Source organism: Mesoplodon bidens, assembly GCF_964165515.1.
Source record: "Mesoplodon bidens genome assembly, chromosome: 19".
NCBI lineage: Eukaryota > Metazoa > Chordata > Mammalia > Artiodactyla > Ziphiidae > Mesoplodon > Mesoplodon bidens.
The window spans coordinates 7,142,462-7,159,354 of NC_138179.1; the positions used below are offsets into that span (position 1 = coordinate 7,142,462).

Genomic DNA, 16,893 nt, shown 5'->3' on the forward strand with positions numbered 1-16,893 from the left:
CAGATCAGAGCCTCATGGAAATTCCTCTATCACCCTGTAGTCTCCATACTTGTGTTTTTTTTTGGCTGTGTTGTGCTTTTTTTGCTGCGCGTGGGCTTCCTCTAGTTGCGGTGAGAGGGGTCTCCTCCTCGTTGCGGTGCGCAGGCTTCTAATTGTGGTGGGTTCTCTTGTTGTGGAGCACGGGCTCTAGGCACACGGGCTTCAGTAGTTGTGGCTCATGGGCTCAGTACTTGTGGCTCGCAGGCTCTAGAGCGCAGGCTCAGTAGTTGTGGCTCACGGGCTCTAGAGTGCAGGCTCAGTAGTTGTGGCGCACGGGCTTAGTTGCTCTGTGGCATGTGGGATCTTCCCGGACCAGGGCTTGAACCCGTGTCCCCTGCATTGGCACGTGGATTCTTAACCACTGCGCCACCAGGGAAGCTCTCCATACCTTTTTGATCTCTCCTCCCTTTAGCAAAAAGTCTTAAAGCACATACTCCCAATATATTTATATTATTTATTATTTATAAACTTATTTATTAGATATATAGATGTACAACTTACTAACATAGACATTAGATACTTGGAAAAGGATGAGATTAAAATAAATAGAAAAAGAAGTTCTAGTATTTCCTTCTGTTACCCTCCTTTGGAGAGTCCTGCTATAGATTTAGACAGATTGTGGAATATAAGTAGGGAATTCACGATTGCAGACGTTATTCACGGAATCATAGACTTTCAGTGCTGCAAAGGATATGAGGAGACTCAGAGAGAGGGCAAGTCACACAGCCAGCATGTGACAAAACTGGCGGTAGGGTCCACATCTCCTCACACCCAGTCCCAAGCCCTTTCCACTACTCTACACTGACGTAGATAGAAGCCGAAAGTTCATTTTCTTGGGCTAGAAAATGCACTGGGCTCTCCAGCATGACAGGCCAGAGCCTAAACACAATGTCTAACCCTTCAGCGCTGTGCCTGGAGTAAATTCAGGTCCATCGACTGCCCTAAAAAGGCAGCCCCGGGCTTTTCAGTCCGGGCCGCAGAGCACATGCGCCAGGTCATCAGCGCGTGTGCTCTAAGGAAAAGGAAGACTCTGCTATGCTGTATTTGATGCTATTAAAAGCAGCTCACAGGGCTTCCCTGGTGGCGCAGTGGTTGAGAGTCCGCCTGCCGATGCAGGGGACGCGGGTTCGTGCCCCGGTCTGGGAGGGTCCCGCGTGCCGCGGAGCGGCTGGGCCCGTGAGCCATGGCCGCTGAGCCTGCGCGTCCGAAGCCTGTGCTCCACAACGGGAGAGGCCACAGCAGTGAGAGGCCCGCGTACCGCAAGGAAAAAAAAAAAAAAAAAGCAGCTCACATAGTTCCTATCATTCCTAATGCCACAAGTTATTCACTGAATTATGTTTAGAGGGGCCTCCGAATTCCTTAGAGCCAAGCCTGAAGAAGTGTCACGTTAGAGCACACGGAGGAGCCCATCTAGCACCACAGCTTGTGCGCAGGTAAGATGGTGAGCGTCTCAACAGCTGCTGTCCCACAGTTCATACAGGCACCTGCTCAGGAGAGAGGTCAAGGTATGAGGGGACGCAGGACTGAGGAGCACCATCATTTCCCAAGCATGCACCCTTCCCAGAGGCTTACACAGGGAGCCATGTGTCGGGGCTTCTTGCCTTGGTTTGGTTTGGTTCTCTCTTTTTAAGAGAGAGACAAGGCCAGTCCGTTCTTGGCATAGGCTGAGTGGTCTCACAGAAGGGGGTGGGGCAGGGGATAGTTTGGAATCCCCAGAGGAGAAGAGATGTAGGGACATCGAAGGCAGTTGCTGGAAACAGCCCCAATCTAGTACGGCTGGGGCTTATTTGTCCCTAGGAAGCAACTGGATAAGACGACAGAGAGCTGTCAGCGAGAGCATCACACTCTGGGTGCAGGCCTATCAGGGCAGGAGGTGCTGATAGCTCGGGAGCCCGGGAGCTGGTCTGTGACCCTGAAGCTGAGCTGCAGGAGTGCCCTGCTTCCTCATCACACCCACGACGGCAGCCAGAGGAGAGGACTCAGGCCCCACCAAGCTGCAAACTGAGTCCCTGGTGGAGGCAGCATTCCTCTCCTGTCTCCTGCTTGGGCAGTTCCCGGACGCGTGTGTCTGAACAGCCGTCACCCCATGATGGACCCTTCACAACAGCCCAAAACTCTGCAGCCTCACGCGGCTGGCGCTAGAGGGCGGGCAGCCCAGACCCAAGGCTTTGCTGCTAGGCAGATATGCCGGGCCTGATGGAAGAGAGAAAAGCTGTGCAGATATAAGCGCCCTGTACGAAGTAGAATCTGCGTAATTCAGCAAGCGTTTGGGGTGGGCAGGTGGGGAGTCGGCACTGAAGCCCAGGTTTCTGAGTCGAGCAACGGGACGTTGGCTGGTGGCTCCATTTACCCAAAAGTAGAAGGCAAGGGGAGGTTTGGGGGGGGGGGGAGGACGGGTTCAAGTTTGAACAGGGGGAGCTGGAGATCCTGACATTTCTTAAGCAGAACCGTCCAGGAGACAGACTCAGGAGAGGGAAGTGAAATGAGACTTGAGATGCATTGGCATTTGTCGGTGAAAGAAGCTGTTGGGAACAGACGGCGTCACCGAGGGAGAGCAGCTAGTGAGAAGAGAAGGCTAATATATAAAATTGATAAACAGTAAGGACTTACTGTATAGCACAGGGAACTGTATTCAATATCTTGTAATAAACTATAATGGAAAAGAATCTGAAAAAGAATAGATATATGTATATACATACAGATAGATAGATACATATACCTATAACTGAATCATTTTGCTGTACACCTGAAACTAACACATTGTAAATCAACTGTACTTCAATAAAAAAATAATAAATAATTAAGAAGGCTAAAGCCCCAGACCTTGAACAAGAGCAGCATTAAAGGCCTAGGCAGAAGAAGCGGTGTCTAAGAGGGAGACCCCAGAGTCAGGAGGAACACAAGCAGAGAGAGGAGGTCCAGAAGTCAGTCTCGGGTCACCTGACTGGCAGCCGCATCCACCTCCCGGAGTTACCTCCACAGCGTTTGGGCACAGTTTCTTTCACTCTTTCTTCTTTTATTTCAGGCACTTCTATAATCTTACCTTATTTTTCTTTTTTCTTTAATTAGATCTTTTCGTTTCAGAAGTAATACATGCTCATTGTAACAAGTCAAACAAAACAGAGATGTACGAGGGACTATCAGAAACAGTTCCTCCAAAATCCTCTGTGCCCCTACTGCGCGTGAATGCACGCGCACACACACACACAGATACACGTCACAGGCTCACACATCACACACCTTCATACAGACTCACACATCATGCATATATACTGCACACCCATACGCGCACACACACACAGAGGTGTTTTTTGTTTTATATTTCACACAATTGGGAAACCATACATATTATTCAGAAACTATTTTTCACATACTATATCACAGAAATATATATTTATATATTTCATTCTCTTGTTGATTGCTATTTAAGGATCTATAGTTTGGCTATGCCAATTTTTTTTTTCATTTTCCAATATTCTTGAGATCATACTCTATATTACTATCCTCTTTTCTCACTTAGTTTTAAATCAGTTCCCCATGTCATTAAACACACTTTGTAAACACAGTGCAATGACTACATCCTATTCCAGAATATGAGTATATCATAATTTACTTAACCATAATTTACTTTCTGCCAATTTGGGGCTATTAAAAATAATACCACAATGAACATTATGGAGCATTAAGCTATGTCCACATTTCTGGATATTTTCTTTAGGATATGAACATTTTTAGAGTTTTTGGCCACACTACCAAATTACTTTCTCCAGAAATAACAATCTGTGCTCCCACCCGCAAGGACACAAAGAAGCTGCCCACATCTTTTCTTAAATGTTGATTAATTTGTTAGACAAAGGTGGTATTTTGGGCTTACCCGGTGGCGCAGTGGTTGAGAGTCCGTCTGCCGATGCAGGGGACACGGGTTCGTGCCCTGGTCCGGGAAGATCCCACATGCCGCGGAGCAGCTGGGCCCGTGAGCCATGGCCGCTGAGCCTGCGCGTCCGGAGCCTGCGCTCCGCAACGGGGAGAGGCCACAACAGTGAGAGGCCCGCATACCGCAAAAAAAAAAAAAAAAAAGTGGTATTTTATCACTTTCCTTTGCATTTTCGGTTATTAGTGAGGTTAGTCTTGTTCAGGTTAATTACCCATTTGCCACTCTTCTCTTAAGAATGATCTGCTCACCGACGGCTCTCATTTTCCACGTCAGCCCTTCCTCCTTCCCCACCACCCTGCCCCGGATGTTTACTCCTCGCCCTGGGCTCCGAGAGCACCCGCCCCTTCCTGGTTCTGCATCGCCTCCCATCTGCTCACAAGCCTCTCCTGGCCCCTCCACAGTCCGCTAGCTGGTCTCTCCCGGCTTCTGTGCCTCTGGGTACCCCTTCTCTACCTTCCCCAAAGCCCAGCTCCCGAGAACCAAGCACGAGCCTAGAATTCTCGAGCGGGCTGCCAGGGTTCACCATCGGCCTGGGGTCCGCGCGTACCGCGGACACGCGCGGCAGGGTCCTTCCTGCCCTGCGCCGGGTCCTTCTTGCCCTGCGCCGGGTCCAGGTAACTGGGGGGCCCCGGCCGGGCATAACCTGCTGGGACTTTGCATGACCCTGTCTCATCTTCCCCTTTGCCATTTTCCTCCTCTCCCCGTGATTCCAACTCAGGCTTTAATTTTCACGAACGATACAGTTTGGCGGTTTGGGGTTTCTGCAGGAGAGTTTCTGGGCTCCTGAGAGCACTGGGGCCTGTTTGCTCTTGTTAGAGTAGCGGGGCTCCGGACGCTCTGCAGACCCCGTCAGGCTGCGGTAATAAGCAGGGGCTGTTCGAGCGGCAAAGTGTAAACCTGGTCCTTCTTAGTGAGACTTCGCAGAAATCCCACTGGAGATTTTCCTGCCCCTGCCCTGTCTACTTTCCTTCATAATGATAAATGGCTGAAAAGAAAACTATCTAATCTCCAAACTGCTGGCTTTTTTTCTGACTCTTTCTTCAAGGAGAGAAGGAAGAACACCGTCACATAAAACAGAGTCCTTCATCGCCTGCTTCTCAGGAGACGGTTCTTTCCCTTTTCATCCGGGCCTGTTTCTGATCTGTGATGGGCTCGCACTGAAAGCTCCAGCAGGGCCCTCTCTAATCAGCTGCGACAGACGCGGCAGTTGCTTGGGTTGCCCATCGAAATTGAATTGATTACCCGGCCCCTTTGCCATTTTGTTCTGCACACAATTGCTTAATAGCTGTCACCTTGGCTTTCAGTCGCAGCGGGCTTTGGGCTGACTGGTTCCCATTACTCAGGATGGCCAGTGCAAGTTCATCACCTTTACAGGATGTCCCTGATTGATTCCGTATGCCTTGGAGACCTGTAATATATTTGCATAGGAGGGAGGAGGGCGTTGTTGGGGGACCGAATAGAAATCTCTTGGCCTCGGGAACTGCCAGGTTTTGCTGTGGGGCTCACCGCATTTGAATCATTACCAGGCCTTCTTGTCAGGAGTCTGGCCTCTGCTGACATAGCTGCTAATGAATTTGCAGATTTTTTAAAAATACAAAACAATCCAGCCTGTCCTAACCTTTGCCATCGCCACCTGCCGCCTGTAGGGTGCGGGCGGCCAACAGGACCCGCGCTTTTCCCGCCTAAGTTCCTGCTGGTTTTTGAAATGATGCTCTCTCTCTCCCCACCCCCGTCCCCGGGCCGCCAAGCAGGAGAACCCAGGCTTGGAGGGAGACATCTTTCAAGTGAAATCCTTTGCCCTGGGAACTACTTCAATTAGACAGCAGGGGGAATGTTAACATGCCCTCCGGCCTTTTAAGTGGGTTTTAATTTTATGTTGTAAGATAAGACACTGCAGGGCTGGGACTGCTACTCCTCCAGCAGGCTCCATTAGTGGGGAGAGGCGAGGCCTCTTGACCCCCTGAGGCCCAGTGGAGGCTGGAAGTTGGTTTGGTTTTTTAACAATTTGTCAGTCTGACCCAGCTTCTCTTTTCATTCTCCCTTTGGTTATTCCAGGCTCTTCTGTCACTGGAGGGGCAGCTGGGTGGCTGAGCTGCGGCTGGGAGCCTAGTCCAGCTTTCCCCAGTGGCCTGGTCCTGGGCTGAGGGCAGAGCCCTGGGGGCGGCCTGCCTATGGCTCACAGTTGAGCGTTCATCGTTTCTTATTTCCCTTCCCAGGCAGGGCACAGCAGCAGCAGACAGTTTTCATGTGGTAGGTTTCTGGCCCCATGATGTATGACCTGTTGGCGCTACTGAATGGTGCCCTTTGTTCCAGGGTATCCCATGTGCCCCCTTTTTATTGACTTGTTGATTCAGAGGGGCAGGAAAGTTCCACAAATCCCACTGCAGGCCCTGTTCTAGCCATGTCCAGGTGGGGAAGCCCACGGACCTCATGCTTCCCAGAAAGTTGGTAGGAAGCAGCGGGCTGCCTAAAGACAACATCTCTCTTAAGAAGTGGCTTCCTTTACCTCCAACTCAGGCAACTGTGTGTCTGGAGAGAGCCTGGGAACATACATCTAGCTCCCAGCCCCCTACACGTGGTTGTAGATGGTATAGAGTATCCCAGAATGCCGTCTTCTCCCAGAAAGAAAAGAGCAGTGCAGGTGTGAGTTAGGAAGAAGCCCCCTCTTCCCTGTCTCCTGAGCCAAGTGAAGTTTTTCTCTGTGACCGACAAGCCCAAGGTGGGAGCCGACGACAAAGGGAAAAAAGGAGCTTGGCCTCCTTCTGCAGGGAGGAGTCCAGCCAGAGAGCAACCCAGGGCCACAAGAGCAGGACCCTGGGGAGACAGGAGACAAGGTTGACTTTTTACCCAGCAGGAAATCTCATCTTAATCCTGGTGAGGACAAGGATTGAAAGGGCATCCCTTACCCTTGCCTTCTCTTCTCATGGCTCCCTCCTGGAGATGGTGGGTGACAGGGAGCAGCTTTGGGAAAGGAGCCATGAGGGGAGGGGGCAAGAGGCAAGGGGTTGTGAGGAGGGAGACCCAACATGCCTTCCGACACCAGCTTCTCTTCTCATCTAGGAGGGTGAACCTGGACTGGATCTTGTCTCCTTTTATCCCACCCCCATCTTGAGGCCAACTTCAGGGATCTGGCAGAGGAGTAGACAAGCGGAGGTCTCTGCCAGGCCTTGATTCCTCCCCTGGGGGGTGCAGGTGGTTGATGGGATCACATAGCTGACTGCTTGCTCCAGGAAGCCCTGGGCTCTGACTCCAACCTGCTCTTCAGTTCCTTCTCTGAGGCAGCTACACAAATGCCACCAAGAACTCCCCGCCTGGGAGCCCATCTCCCCCAAACCACCAGGTTGCATGTCCACTACGAAAAGGTGACAGATTCTTGCGTACTGTCTGCCCTGCCCGTCTGGGGCCTTTGTGGGCCCTGGAATCCAGGCCCATCATCTGGGGAGTAGCATGAGATCAAAGGTACAACTGCTCTGTTGGTCCTAAATTACTTCACTCTGAGCTCAGAGGCTCCATGAACAAATGCGCAGAGGCACTAAGGGCTCCACCTGGCCCTTGAGAAAATATATGAGCAAAAGGGAAGCAGAGACCATTGCTGAGCCAGGAAATGACACGTCCGGAGTAAAGAGCATCCACACACTTCACAGTTGTAAAATGGCTTTATGTTCTGATACGTGAAATAAAACGTCCATGCTATATAACAAAACACTGGAAGTTCCATATCCCGTTAGCTAATGTGTCTTCTAATAAAGTGTAATCTGTAGTGTGTGTGTGTTTATATATAAGTATTTATTTGTATGTTTTATCTAAACCGTTGTTTTTAACATCAAGTGTGTAATAAAGATTTAAATAGATGTCTTTCCAAACACCCTCTCCAACGTTCATTTTATTAAGTTTATTCATTTGTAGAAAAGCAAAGCTGAATTGGACATGTGGCCTGCATTTGTGAGATATATATATTTATATATTTTATTTATTTATTTATTTATTTAATATATAAATAGCTATTCAGCATGCAAAGAGTTTAGTGATTTCCCAAATTTGATTACAGAGTTCACACCAGCCACACGGATGGTCTGGTGACATTCAATGCTAAAGAGCTGAGCTGAGGATGAGATCCACATCCCTGGAGAATTATCCTTGCTCCTCTGAGCTCACTGGCTGAATTCACTGGAAGAAATGAATGTTTTCTGAATTCTCGTTTTTATTTCTGTTGGGCTTTATTGCTCCAGAGGCGAGGATTTTCTGGGAGCAGAACAGGCTCTAGAGCTGCTGGGCAGCAGCTCCAGTGTGGTCTCCTGGGGACACTGCCAGGTCAAGTGTGCTTCCTACTGGCCAGTCGTAGGATGCAGATGGGCCCTGAGAGGTGAGTCTTGTGCACCAGAGAGGGTGAGGGGCTGTATACTGGGGACGGAGGGGGAAGGGCTTTGTACGTTATAAGAAAAACCTGAATGATGCCAGAGATGCTACTGGTTGTATTTTCCCTCCTCCTGAAGGAAAAAGCAATGTTTTAATACCCATCAGGTGGCACTTTGCCCATGACTTTCCCTCTAAAAATTGTCCCTCAGACCTCAGAGCTCCGGGGATCAATTTCCGGGCCACTAACTGAGCAGTCAGCGCTCCTCTCCCAGAAGGGCTTCGTGGCTTAGCTGAGCCCACCTCTCAGGTGGTCTCACAGAATCTCTGGAAGCCAAAGGAATGGGCCTCCTGCTCCCAAAACAAGATTCTCAGCTCCCTTGCAAGGCCAGGACTCTTAAGGTGTGCAGAAACCCCTCCCACCCCAGCAGGGAGAACCTTCCCCCGACCTCCCCTGTGGGAGAGACCTCACCACCTGGACTCTCCACTCCCATCCCACCCATGGGCACCCATGGGCATGTCAAGAGATATCAGATAACAATGGATCCAGGTCCTGCAGCCAAAATCACTTCCGATAGTGTGTTTTTTCCTTTGTCATGGCCTCAGTCGTTTGTCAGAAGATAGATGCCTTCCAAAGAAACGCTCACGCGCGCTCGCACCCCACCCTTTATGATACCTTCCTGTGTTTCTTGGTAGTGCACGCCACCCTCAGAGGTTAATGCTGGGTCAACACGGTACTGGGGCTGTGGACGGGCCCTGAGAGTCATCCATCAGTCCAGTTCTCGACAGTCCCCATTCCTGAATGATACTGTAAGGAGGCTTCCCGGGACAAGGAGAAGCTCTGTGAGTAGAGAAACTCGTTGGCAGCATTCAGGTGCGGCGAGGGCGGCTTCCGCTCGCACGCGGGGCCGGGGCCGGGGCCGGGGCAGCCGCGCTCCCTCGGGAAGGAGGCGCTGGGCCCCCGCTCTCGCTCTCGGACCTGAGACTGTGAGAGCTGATTGTAGACGCTGAAGTGGGCGCTTCCGGGCGGCTGGGAGCTCGGAGCCGAGATGGGGGGCAGCCGGGGCATCATAGTGGTGGCGGTGAAGTGCGTGGGGAAGGACTGGTAAGGCACAGTCTCCACGGTCTGAACGCTGTAGCTCGTGTACGGCGACACTGACGTCCACATGTTACAGCTCAGTGGGGGCGGGGGCAAGTCGTCCACCCCGGACACCCCGGCGATCTCGGTCCCTGAACCTGAGTACATGCAGGCTTCTCGTGGGGTCACCTCACTGCAGTAGGAGGGGCTCAGCATCTGTTGGTCGTAGGGAGGGGGAGACCGGAAATAATGATCCTCCCCGACTGCAGTGGGAGCTTCCAGATAAGATCTTTTGCAGGGTAAGTCCAGGTGGCGGGCACTGTCTGCCGGAAGACAAAGAAACCTCAGGAAGAGCCATTTCCGCCAGCCCAGGGCCCCGAATACCCCCGCTGGACGCTAGGACAGCCCATCCTTGTCATTCAGGGCCCCCACTGCCCCACGCTACCACAGCACTCCCAGAACCATTTTAATCGGCTACAGCTTTTCAAAGGCAGCAGCAGCCAAGAAGTGGCCGGATCGTGGACCACGCTCAAAGGCCCCGGGGCCCGCTGCATCACTGGACACGGAGGGGTGTGTTTGATCCTTTGCCACCCTGACTCTTGGGGATGGTAAGAGGCCTTAATGTGCACTGGCACTCTTAGGCTAGGCCCACCCTGGCCAAGGAAAGTGCTAGCAACTGCCAGCCCAAACCGGGCCCAGAGGCTACATCTGCCTGAATTAGCCAGGAAATTAAAGCCTCGATGCTTCAGCCTCAATCCTCCACTCCCAGGAAGGCTTTAGCAAGACAAAGGTACTCACAGGCACGTTCCTATTGCTTTTAGAGGAGGAAGTAAACCCTACATATGTTCAAAGAAGTCCCATCAGATTGTAATTACACCGATTCCAACATAACAGCGTTTACACAATTAAGAAATGGAGCTGTTAATAAGTAAAAGGTGACGTGTACTTTTTAAGGCTAAGCTAATACTGTCTCAGGAAAGATGACATGAACTGCTCCAAACCATGGATGTGTGTCTTTCAACATCCTCAAGGATGAGGGCTTGACTCTCTGGATGAGCATGGGCTCCCCTGGGATGCAGGGATGACCCAGGCCTGAGGACTTGGGCGGCAGCCCACTCAACGTATTTAAGAACACTTGTCCGGTCGCTTGTCTTGGTCTCCCTCCTTCTGTTTTCTCTAGGGATTCTCAACAGGAAAGAGGCCACAGACAGTAGGTAAATAAATGTGTTTGGCTGTGTTCCAATAAGACTTTATTTATGGATACCAAACTTTGAATTTCATATAATGTTCATGTATCATGAAACAGTCTTGACTTTTTTCAACTATTTAAAATGTAAAAACCATTTTGTATGACTTACAGGCTGAACAAAAACAGACAGCAGGCCAGATTTGGTCCAAAGGCCACAGTTTACCAGCCCCTGCTCTAGGTCACTAGTTCTACTGGACCTGGTGTGGTGGGTACTCAGGGGCCTGCCTGGCTGGTCCCTAGGAGCTGGGCCGAGAGAACATTCTGGATTGCAAGCAAAAGTCCCCAAACTCATTCCCAAGACAATTCAGTGGCCCTGTGAGGACCTCTGGTGTAATAACACTGATCATTCATATTTTATAGAGGGAAAAATCGAGACCTGGTACCAGAGCACATCTGGTTCTCGGCTCAGGGCTCCTCTTCCTCACAAAGAAGCCTGCACGGCCAAGTCTGTTGCCTGTCTTCCTGGTCCCCAATCTGCATCCACAGCAGCTCCCTGCCACTTTCAAGAAGCCTTTGCAGATCTGGTGTGATGAGGTGGGGAGCCTGTGCTAGGGACTCCCTGTGTTAGGATGGAGGTCGCCTCCCTAAATGGAAACCTCGGGATTGTGATGCTTCCACCGCCTCCCACACCTAGAGACAGAGCCTGGCTGACTCGTGTCCTCTGCCCACCCCGCTCAAAGCAGCACCTGGGGCTAGGGAGGGGTACCGGTGTCTGGGGACACCAAGGCCGCAAGCTGCCTGTGAGGGTTCTGAGGGCTGCGTGAAAAGCAAGAAGCATATCCCTGCACTGAGCCTGGCCACGGTCCCCAACGCTTCAGGCTCGCTCTCCCAGGCCACACAATGACCAGGTGTGTGTGTGTGTGTGTGTGTGTGTGTGTGTGCACCCATGCGTGCTTACATGTGCAGTGGGGAGTGTTTGTGAGGAGAGTGTCACCCCCCGACCCTCCAGGGCTTCTAGACCAGGAGAGAGGTACCTCGTCTTTTCAGGCAGTGATAGAAGAGGCTGGAGTCCCTCTGGGCTGGGAAGGTGCCGAGGGGAAGGTCCTGGGGCTCAGCCGCAGCGAACTGCATGTGAGCCCCGTTCTCGTACTGGTAGTGTTGGAGCGCCTGGTGAGCCCCATGCAGGGGGCTGACGTCAGGCTTGGATGACAGCTGGGTGGAGACAAGCCTCTGCCTCATGATGCTCTTGGAGATCACGGGATACTCTTTGCTGGAGACGAGGGGAGGATAGTCAGCGGGAGACGGGAAGGGAGTGGAGATACCTTGAGGGTTACGGAGTCCCTGTGCTTGAACCCGGTCCACCCGCCCCACCCCCAGGCCGGAGCAGCCCCACCTCTGCAGCCGGGCCACACGCAGGTCACTGTCATCACTGCCCCGGAACCCCTTGGCAAAAGGGTTGTTCTCAATTTTCAGCTGTGTGATCTGTCAGGACAGGATACACGGTAGAGTCACTGGTGGGGGGAGGACTGGGCTGGCCTCTGGCCCTCCTCCCCGGCCCCAGGCACATTCAGAACCCCCGGCAGTGTCTGGGGAAGTTGCGTCTTGCTGAGGCCTCCTTGGCCCTGCCCTACACGTCGCCGGCTCCTATCCCTTCCACTTGCGGCAGAACCTCCGGTTCTGTCTCCCGCTCGCCCGCCCGCTGTGCTACCTCGATTCAGCGCCTCATCATCCTCTCCCGGGGGCCCGTAGCAGCTTCCCGTCCACATCCTCCCCCTCCAGTGCCACTGCCACAGCAGGTTCTGCGTGGCTCTTCTAAATGCAAACCTGACTCCGTCACTCTTCTGCCTAAGACCCTTCCCTGCTCTGGCCAGTCCCACTGTGCAGGTGTGAAAGCCTTCTGAGAAGGGGGGCGTGGGCAAAGGCAGGGGGGCAGGGGAGAGTGGCCCGGGCGGGGATCGGGGGGCAGTTTGGGATGGTCGGGCTGGGGTGAAAGGTGGGCCAGGACATGTCAGGACATGCCAACACCCTGTGACCGCTGCCTGGGAAGGGCCTCCAGATGGCTCAGTCACCTGCTCCCACACAGCTGGCAGTGCCCAGGGCTCCTCTCCCTGTGCCATCCCCTTCTCTCTGCAGGTGCAGAATCCCACCCGGGAGGAGAAGACTGTAGAACGAAAGGGCCCAGCACTGAGCCCCAGGGCAAGCTCCACGCTCCTGGACTTTACAGGTGCCCACTCCGTCCATCCCCAGCATAGACCACGGTTACTTTGCGCCGGGGGTTCAGGAATCTGGTCTCCTTTCCTGCACATCGCTCCACTTCTCACTGCTCTGCAGGGCTTAGCAGGTCCCTGAGGCGCCTGCCCTGCCTGCCTCAGCCCTGCTGCACCGGGGCTCCACTTCCTGCCTCTGTGCTGGGGCTGTACCTTGTGATTCTGGTAGGAGGTCACAGAGATGAAGGACGTTTCTGGGAACAGGTGGGTGCAGAAGGCTGTGTTTTTGGAGCCAAAAGCATTGTTCTCGTCAGCCTTCACGATGTGCAGCCGCGGCTGGTACTTGTGCATGGAGTTGAGGATGATCTGGAAGAGAAGGGTCTCTTCTGAGCTCCGGGTCCCCACCCTCTTGTCTTCGGTCTCATTCAGCTGGCCTGGGGCTGGCTTTCCTTGTCCTAAAAACCCGGGCTCCAGGGCCTGACCACAGGGGCTGAGCCCAGAAAGGTCCAAACCTCCCTTGAAGGTTGAAGAACCAGGCCCCTGGGCCCCACTTGGACTCTCTGCTCCAGCACCAACTCCTGGTCCCAGGACCTCCCGGATGTTACAGACCCTTCAGTGTGGAAATGGGGACATTTGAAAGCCCCAATGAACTCAGCACAGTGTAGTTGGTGGAATTCTGAGCTGTAGGCGAAAGTCCAGGTGCCACTGACGCACTGTGTGACCTCAGGCAAGTCCCTTGACTTCTCTGAGCCTCAGCTTGCAGCCCGGCAGGCTGACTCTTCCCCGGGCTTCCCCCTGTCCTATCCCACTGTCTTCCCCTGCTCACCCCTCCCCACTTATCTGGGACCTGCCTTTTGGAGAGTTGTCAGCTGTGGGCGCTCAGCCCCTCCTCTCACATTTGTCAGCAACAAAAGCAGCTTCACAGCCCAGGGTTTGCAAGATGGGGGAGGGGGGACGCTGAGGAAAATGGTGCACTCCGACCTGTTCCCTCTGGGCACTCCTTCCTTCATTCACGGAGGCCTGCTGAGGGGACACTGGGGACACCCAGAGGCACTCTGCCTTCAGACCTGTCCCAGGCAGCTCACAGCCAGGAGGGGAGTGCCATCAGGGACTAGAGTTCAAGGTACCAAGGTAGGAGGAAGCCCAGAGGCCCCAGGCACCCCCAGCCCTTGAGGATGCCTGGGGCAAAAGGCGAAGAGCCCAGGAGACTTGGCCCAGAGCCCTGGGAGAAACACACGGTAGTTGCGGCCCCAAACCCACTCCATTTGGCTGTGCCCCACGGTAGCGCAGCATCATGTGCCGTTAAAATGTATTTTTTATCGTTGACATTTACCAGACGTCCTTCCCACTAGAGGTAGGACCAGGCATTTGGGGCATTTTATCAGCACCGCTGCTTTTGTTAACCCTTTGGCTCCTGTCCTGGCTGGGTGAGGCTGGTCCCCCTCTGAGCTCCTTTCTCTCCGCAGGGAGTGCCCCTCCCTTGGGCTGTCTCTGCTGGCTCCTACCTTTCCAGGTTCCCAAGGGCCAGGCCTGGGGCTGAGGCTTGATGAAAGATTTAACCCCTGAGTGACCAGAGTGCCAAGCAAGGGGCCCGAGCCAGGCCCTTCCGTGGCAAGCCTGGGCTGAAGCCTTCGTCTGGCGAGGTTCTGCTCTCCTCACACCCTGGGGACAGAGGCAGCCCAGGGAGAGGCTCAGCCAAGGGCGTGGGCAGCCCAGGAGCCGGGCTGTAGGCTCTGACTTTCCCCGGGCTCCTCGGTTTGGCTGGGCAGCTCCGTCCAGCAGAAACTAGCTCTTCTGCACGGGCCACTCCTCACTCGGCCCTCGGTGACAAACCTCCGGACCCTCTTGGGGCAAGTACAGAGCTCCCCAAATCCCAAATCCCATCCTGCAGCTGGGGACCCACTGCCCAGCTGGGAGCCTGCCAAGCAAACCTCAGCGTGGGACTGAAGGGTACAAGTCCTGCCCGGGGAGGCCTCAACGGACTTCGTGTTCCAGGAGCCTGGGAAGGGGCCCCTCGGGAGAGGGGCTGGGGGTTGGGAAACACCTCCCAGACCCTTTAGGTTCCTCTGTCACCCTGCACTGTACCCACGCTGCAGGAGCCCACAAAGGACCCCAGTGCCCAGAAGACCCAGCACCTGACTACCCGGGAGGTAGCCTAGATGCCAGATTCCAGCCTGTGCACCTTTGCACAGGCAGTTCCCTCTGCTGCCTTGATCTTCCTTTCCCATTCTCCCTCACCTTCTAGGCCTTTCATCTCAAGGCCCAACTCTTCCAGGAAGCCTTCCCACACTACTAAGGCCTGCTCTGAACTCCCAATTCTGAAACTTCCTTTCCATGCATTGTCTCCTTGGCTGTTGTGCTGCTTCCTAGTGGCTTCCCATTTCTTCTTGGCCCTTCAATTAAATTCTAACTCCTCAAGAGAAAGGGCCATATCTTTTATTCCTTTTGTACCTCCAGGCTCCTTTACTTCAAAACAGTAAGTTCGAGACCAGGATATGGGAGGAGAAGGACCTGGGCCGTGGCCACAAACTCTGTGTCCCCTCCTCCCTTGTCTTTCTTTGCTCACTAGAGACAGGATAACCTCTAAGGCACTTTTCAGGTCAAAAATAGTGCTCAAACATGTGCACAGACAATCCTTCCATGATCACTCACACGCTCCAGCCCCCTGACATGCAGGGCTAACCCTGCATCAGTCCAGCTCTCCTGGCAGGGGGTGGGGGGCGCCCAAGGGGAGAACACAGACAGCGGGCGGACAGAACCCAAAGCAGATGTTGCCGTCACCACGCGGTGAGGCTGTGCCGTCCCTTAAGGACACCTTGGGACAAACAGCAGCACCCACCCTCTTCCTCTGCCACCTGGGCGGTCACAGGCTGCGCCAGTCCGGCCAGAGCCCTGGGCACCATCAGTCCCCTCCCCCTCACTGTCACCCACCTCCAGGTCCAATCAGTGACCATGGCCTGTGACTCCGCCTGTAAAACAAAGGCTCCTCCATCCCCCCTGCACAGCCCTGGCTCAGGCCCCGCCGCCCCTCCCTGCCTCCATCTACTTCCTCTCCATTTCACCTGCTACACATCAGATCAGGCCACTCCCTTGCTTAGAACCTTCTGGCTCCTCCTGGAAGACTGTACATTGCTTGAGAGCAGGGCCCTCTGTATTTCTTCCTCTTGCCTCCCTTGTCCACTGCCCCCCAAACTCCTGCCAGCATTTAGGGCTCAGTAAATATCTTAACTTCATGATGCCACCTTGGATGGCTCCCTCTTGCCCCCTGGGATAAAGGTCGAATCCTTAGCCTATCAGACGAGGTCCGGGATGACAAGGGTGGAGAGACTGCCAAACACACCTTCTAGGAGAGGGAACCAGACAGGCTGGCAGGGAAATCTGGGAAGAGAGCAACTGCCAGACTTGCAAGGGCAGGTAGGGGCCACTGGGGAGTCCAATCCCAGCCACAGAGAGGCCAAGAGAGGCCCAGAAGCTTCTATGGATCTCTGCCCACCAGCTGCAAGTCCTGAGCAAGCTCTTCCCCTCCAGTCATCGGGGTCCCCCATCTGTAAGGTGAGGCCTTCGACTAAGTGGTCCCAAACGCCCCTCCCGCCTCTGACAGTCTGGAACTTGGACAGGTGTGTGGAAGAAAGTCCCACCCATTGAACCAATGCAGACACAAAGTACAGCGTCGGTCCCGACGGCCTGGGAGAATGGGAAGCTACCTCAGTGACTCGCGCCCGGCTTTACTCGGAAGTTCCTCAGGCGCCGCATTAAACTGTTGAGCCAGAATCTCACATCTATACTTCTTGCAGAGGATGTTGGGTCAGATGGGCCAGCCACGTCAAAAAACCCCACTACACGGCTGGTGCCGTCGTCATCACTGTTCTACAGAAATGGGATTCATTATGTTCTGGCGACAAGTCAGAGGCCTGTTCTACTTTCACAACTGTGATAGAGCCAAACGTCCATCTCCTCAAGAGATCGCCATAGCGTGCTTGGCTAATGAGGCCCAGATTTATCTGTGCTGGAATCACAGCACATCAGGGCATGGAGGGACGGACAGACCTTCGAGATCATTCTAGTTCACCTCCTGATTGTAAAGACGAGGAAC

At 53.6% G+C, this 16,893-nt stretch overlaps 1 protein-coding gene across 3 annotated transcripts in view; it reads right to left on the minus strand.

Annotated features, from left to right (window-relative positions):
* Positions 1–7,614: 7,614 nt before the first annotated feature.
* Positions 7,615–16,893, minus strand: part of TBX4 (T-box transcription factor 4) — a 31,158-nt gene continuing 21,879 nt past the window's right edge. For all 3 annotated transcript variants that reach the window (XM_081218374.1, XM_081218373.1, XM_081218372.1), the window contains exons 6-9: positions 13,014–13,166; positions 11,987–12,075; positions 11,628–11,863; positions 7,615–9,727 (exon numbers count right to left, since the gene is read on the minus strand). In XM_081218374.1, the coding sequence (XP_081074500.1) occupies positions 9,090–9,727; positions 11,628–11,863; positions 11,987–12,075; positions 13,014–13,166 (1,116 nt within the window). In that variant the 3' untranslated portion in view covers positions 7,615–9,089. The remainder of the gene's footprint in view (positions 9,728–11,627; positions 11,864–11,986; positions 12,076–13,013; positions 13,167–16,893) is intronic.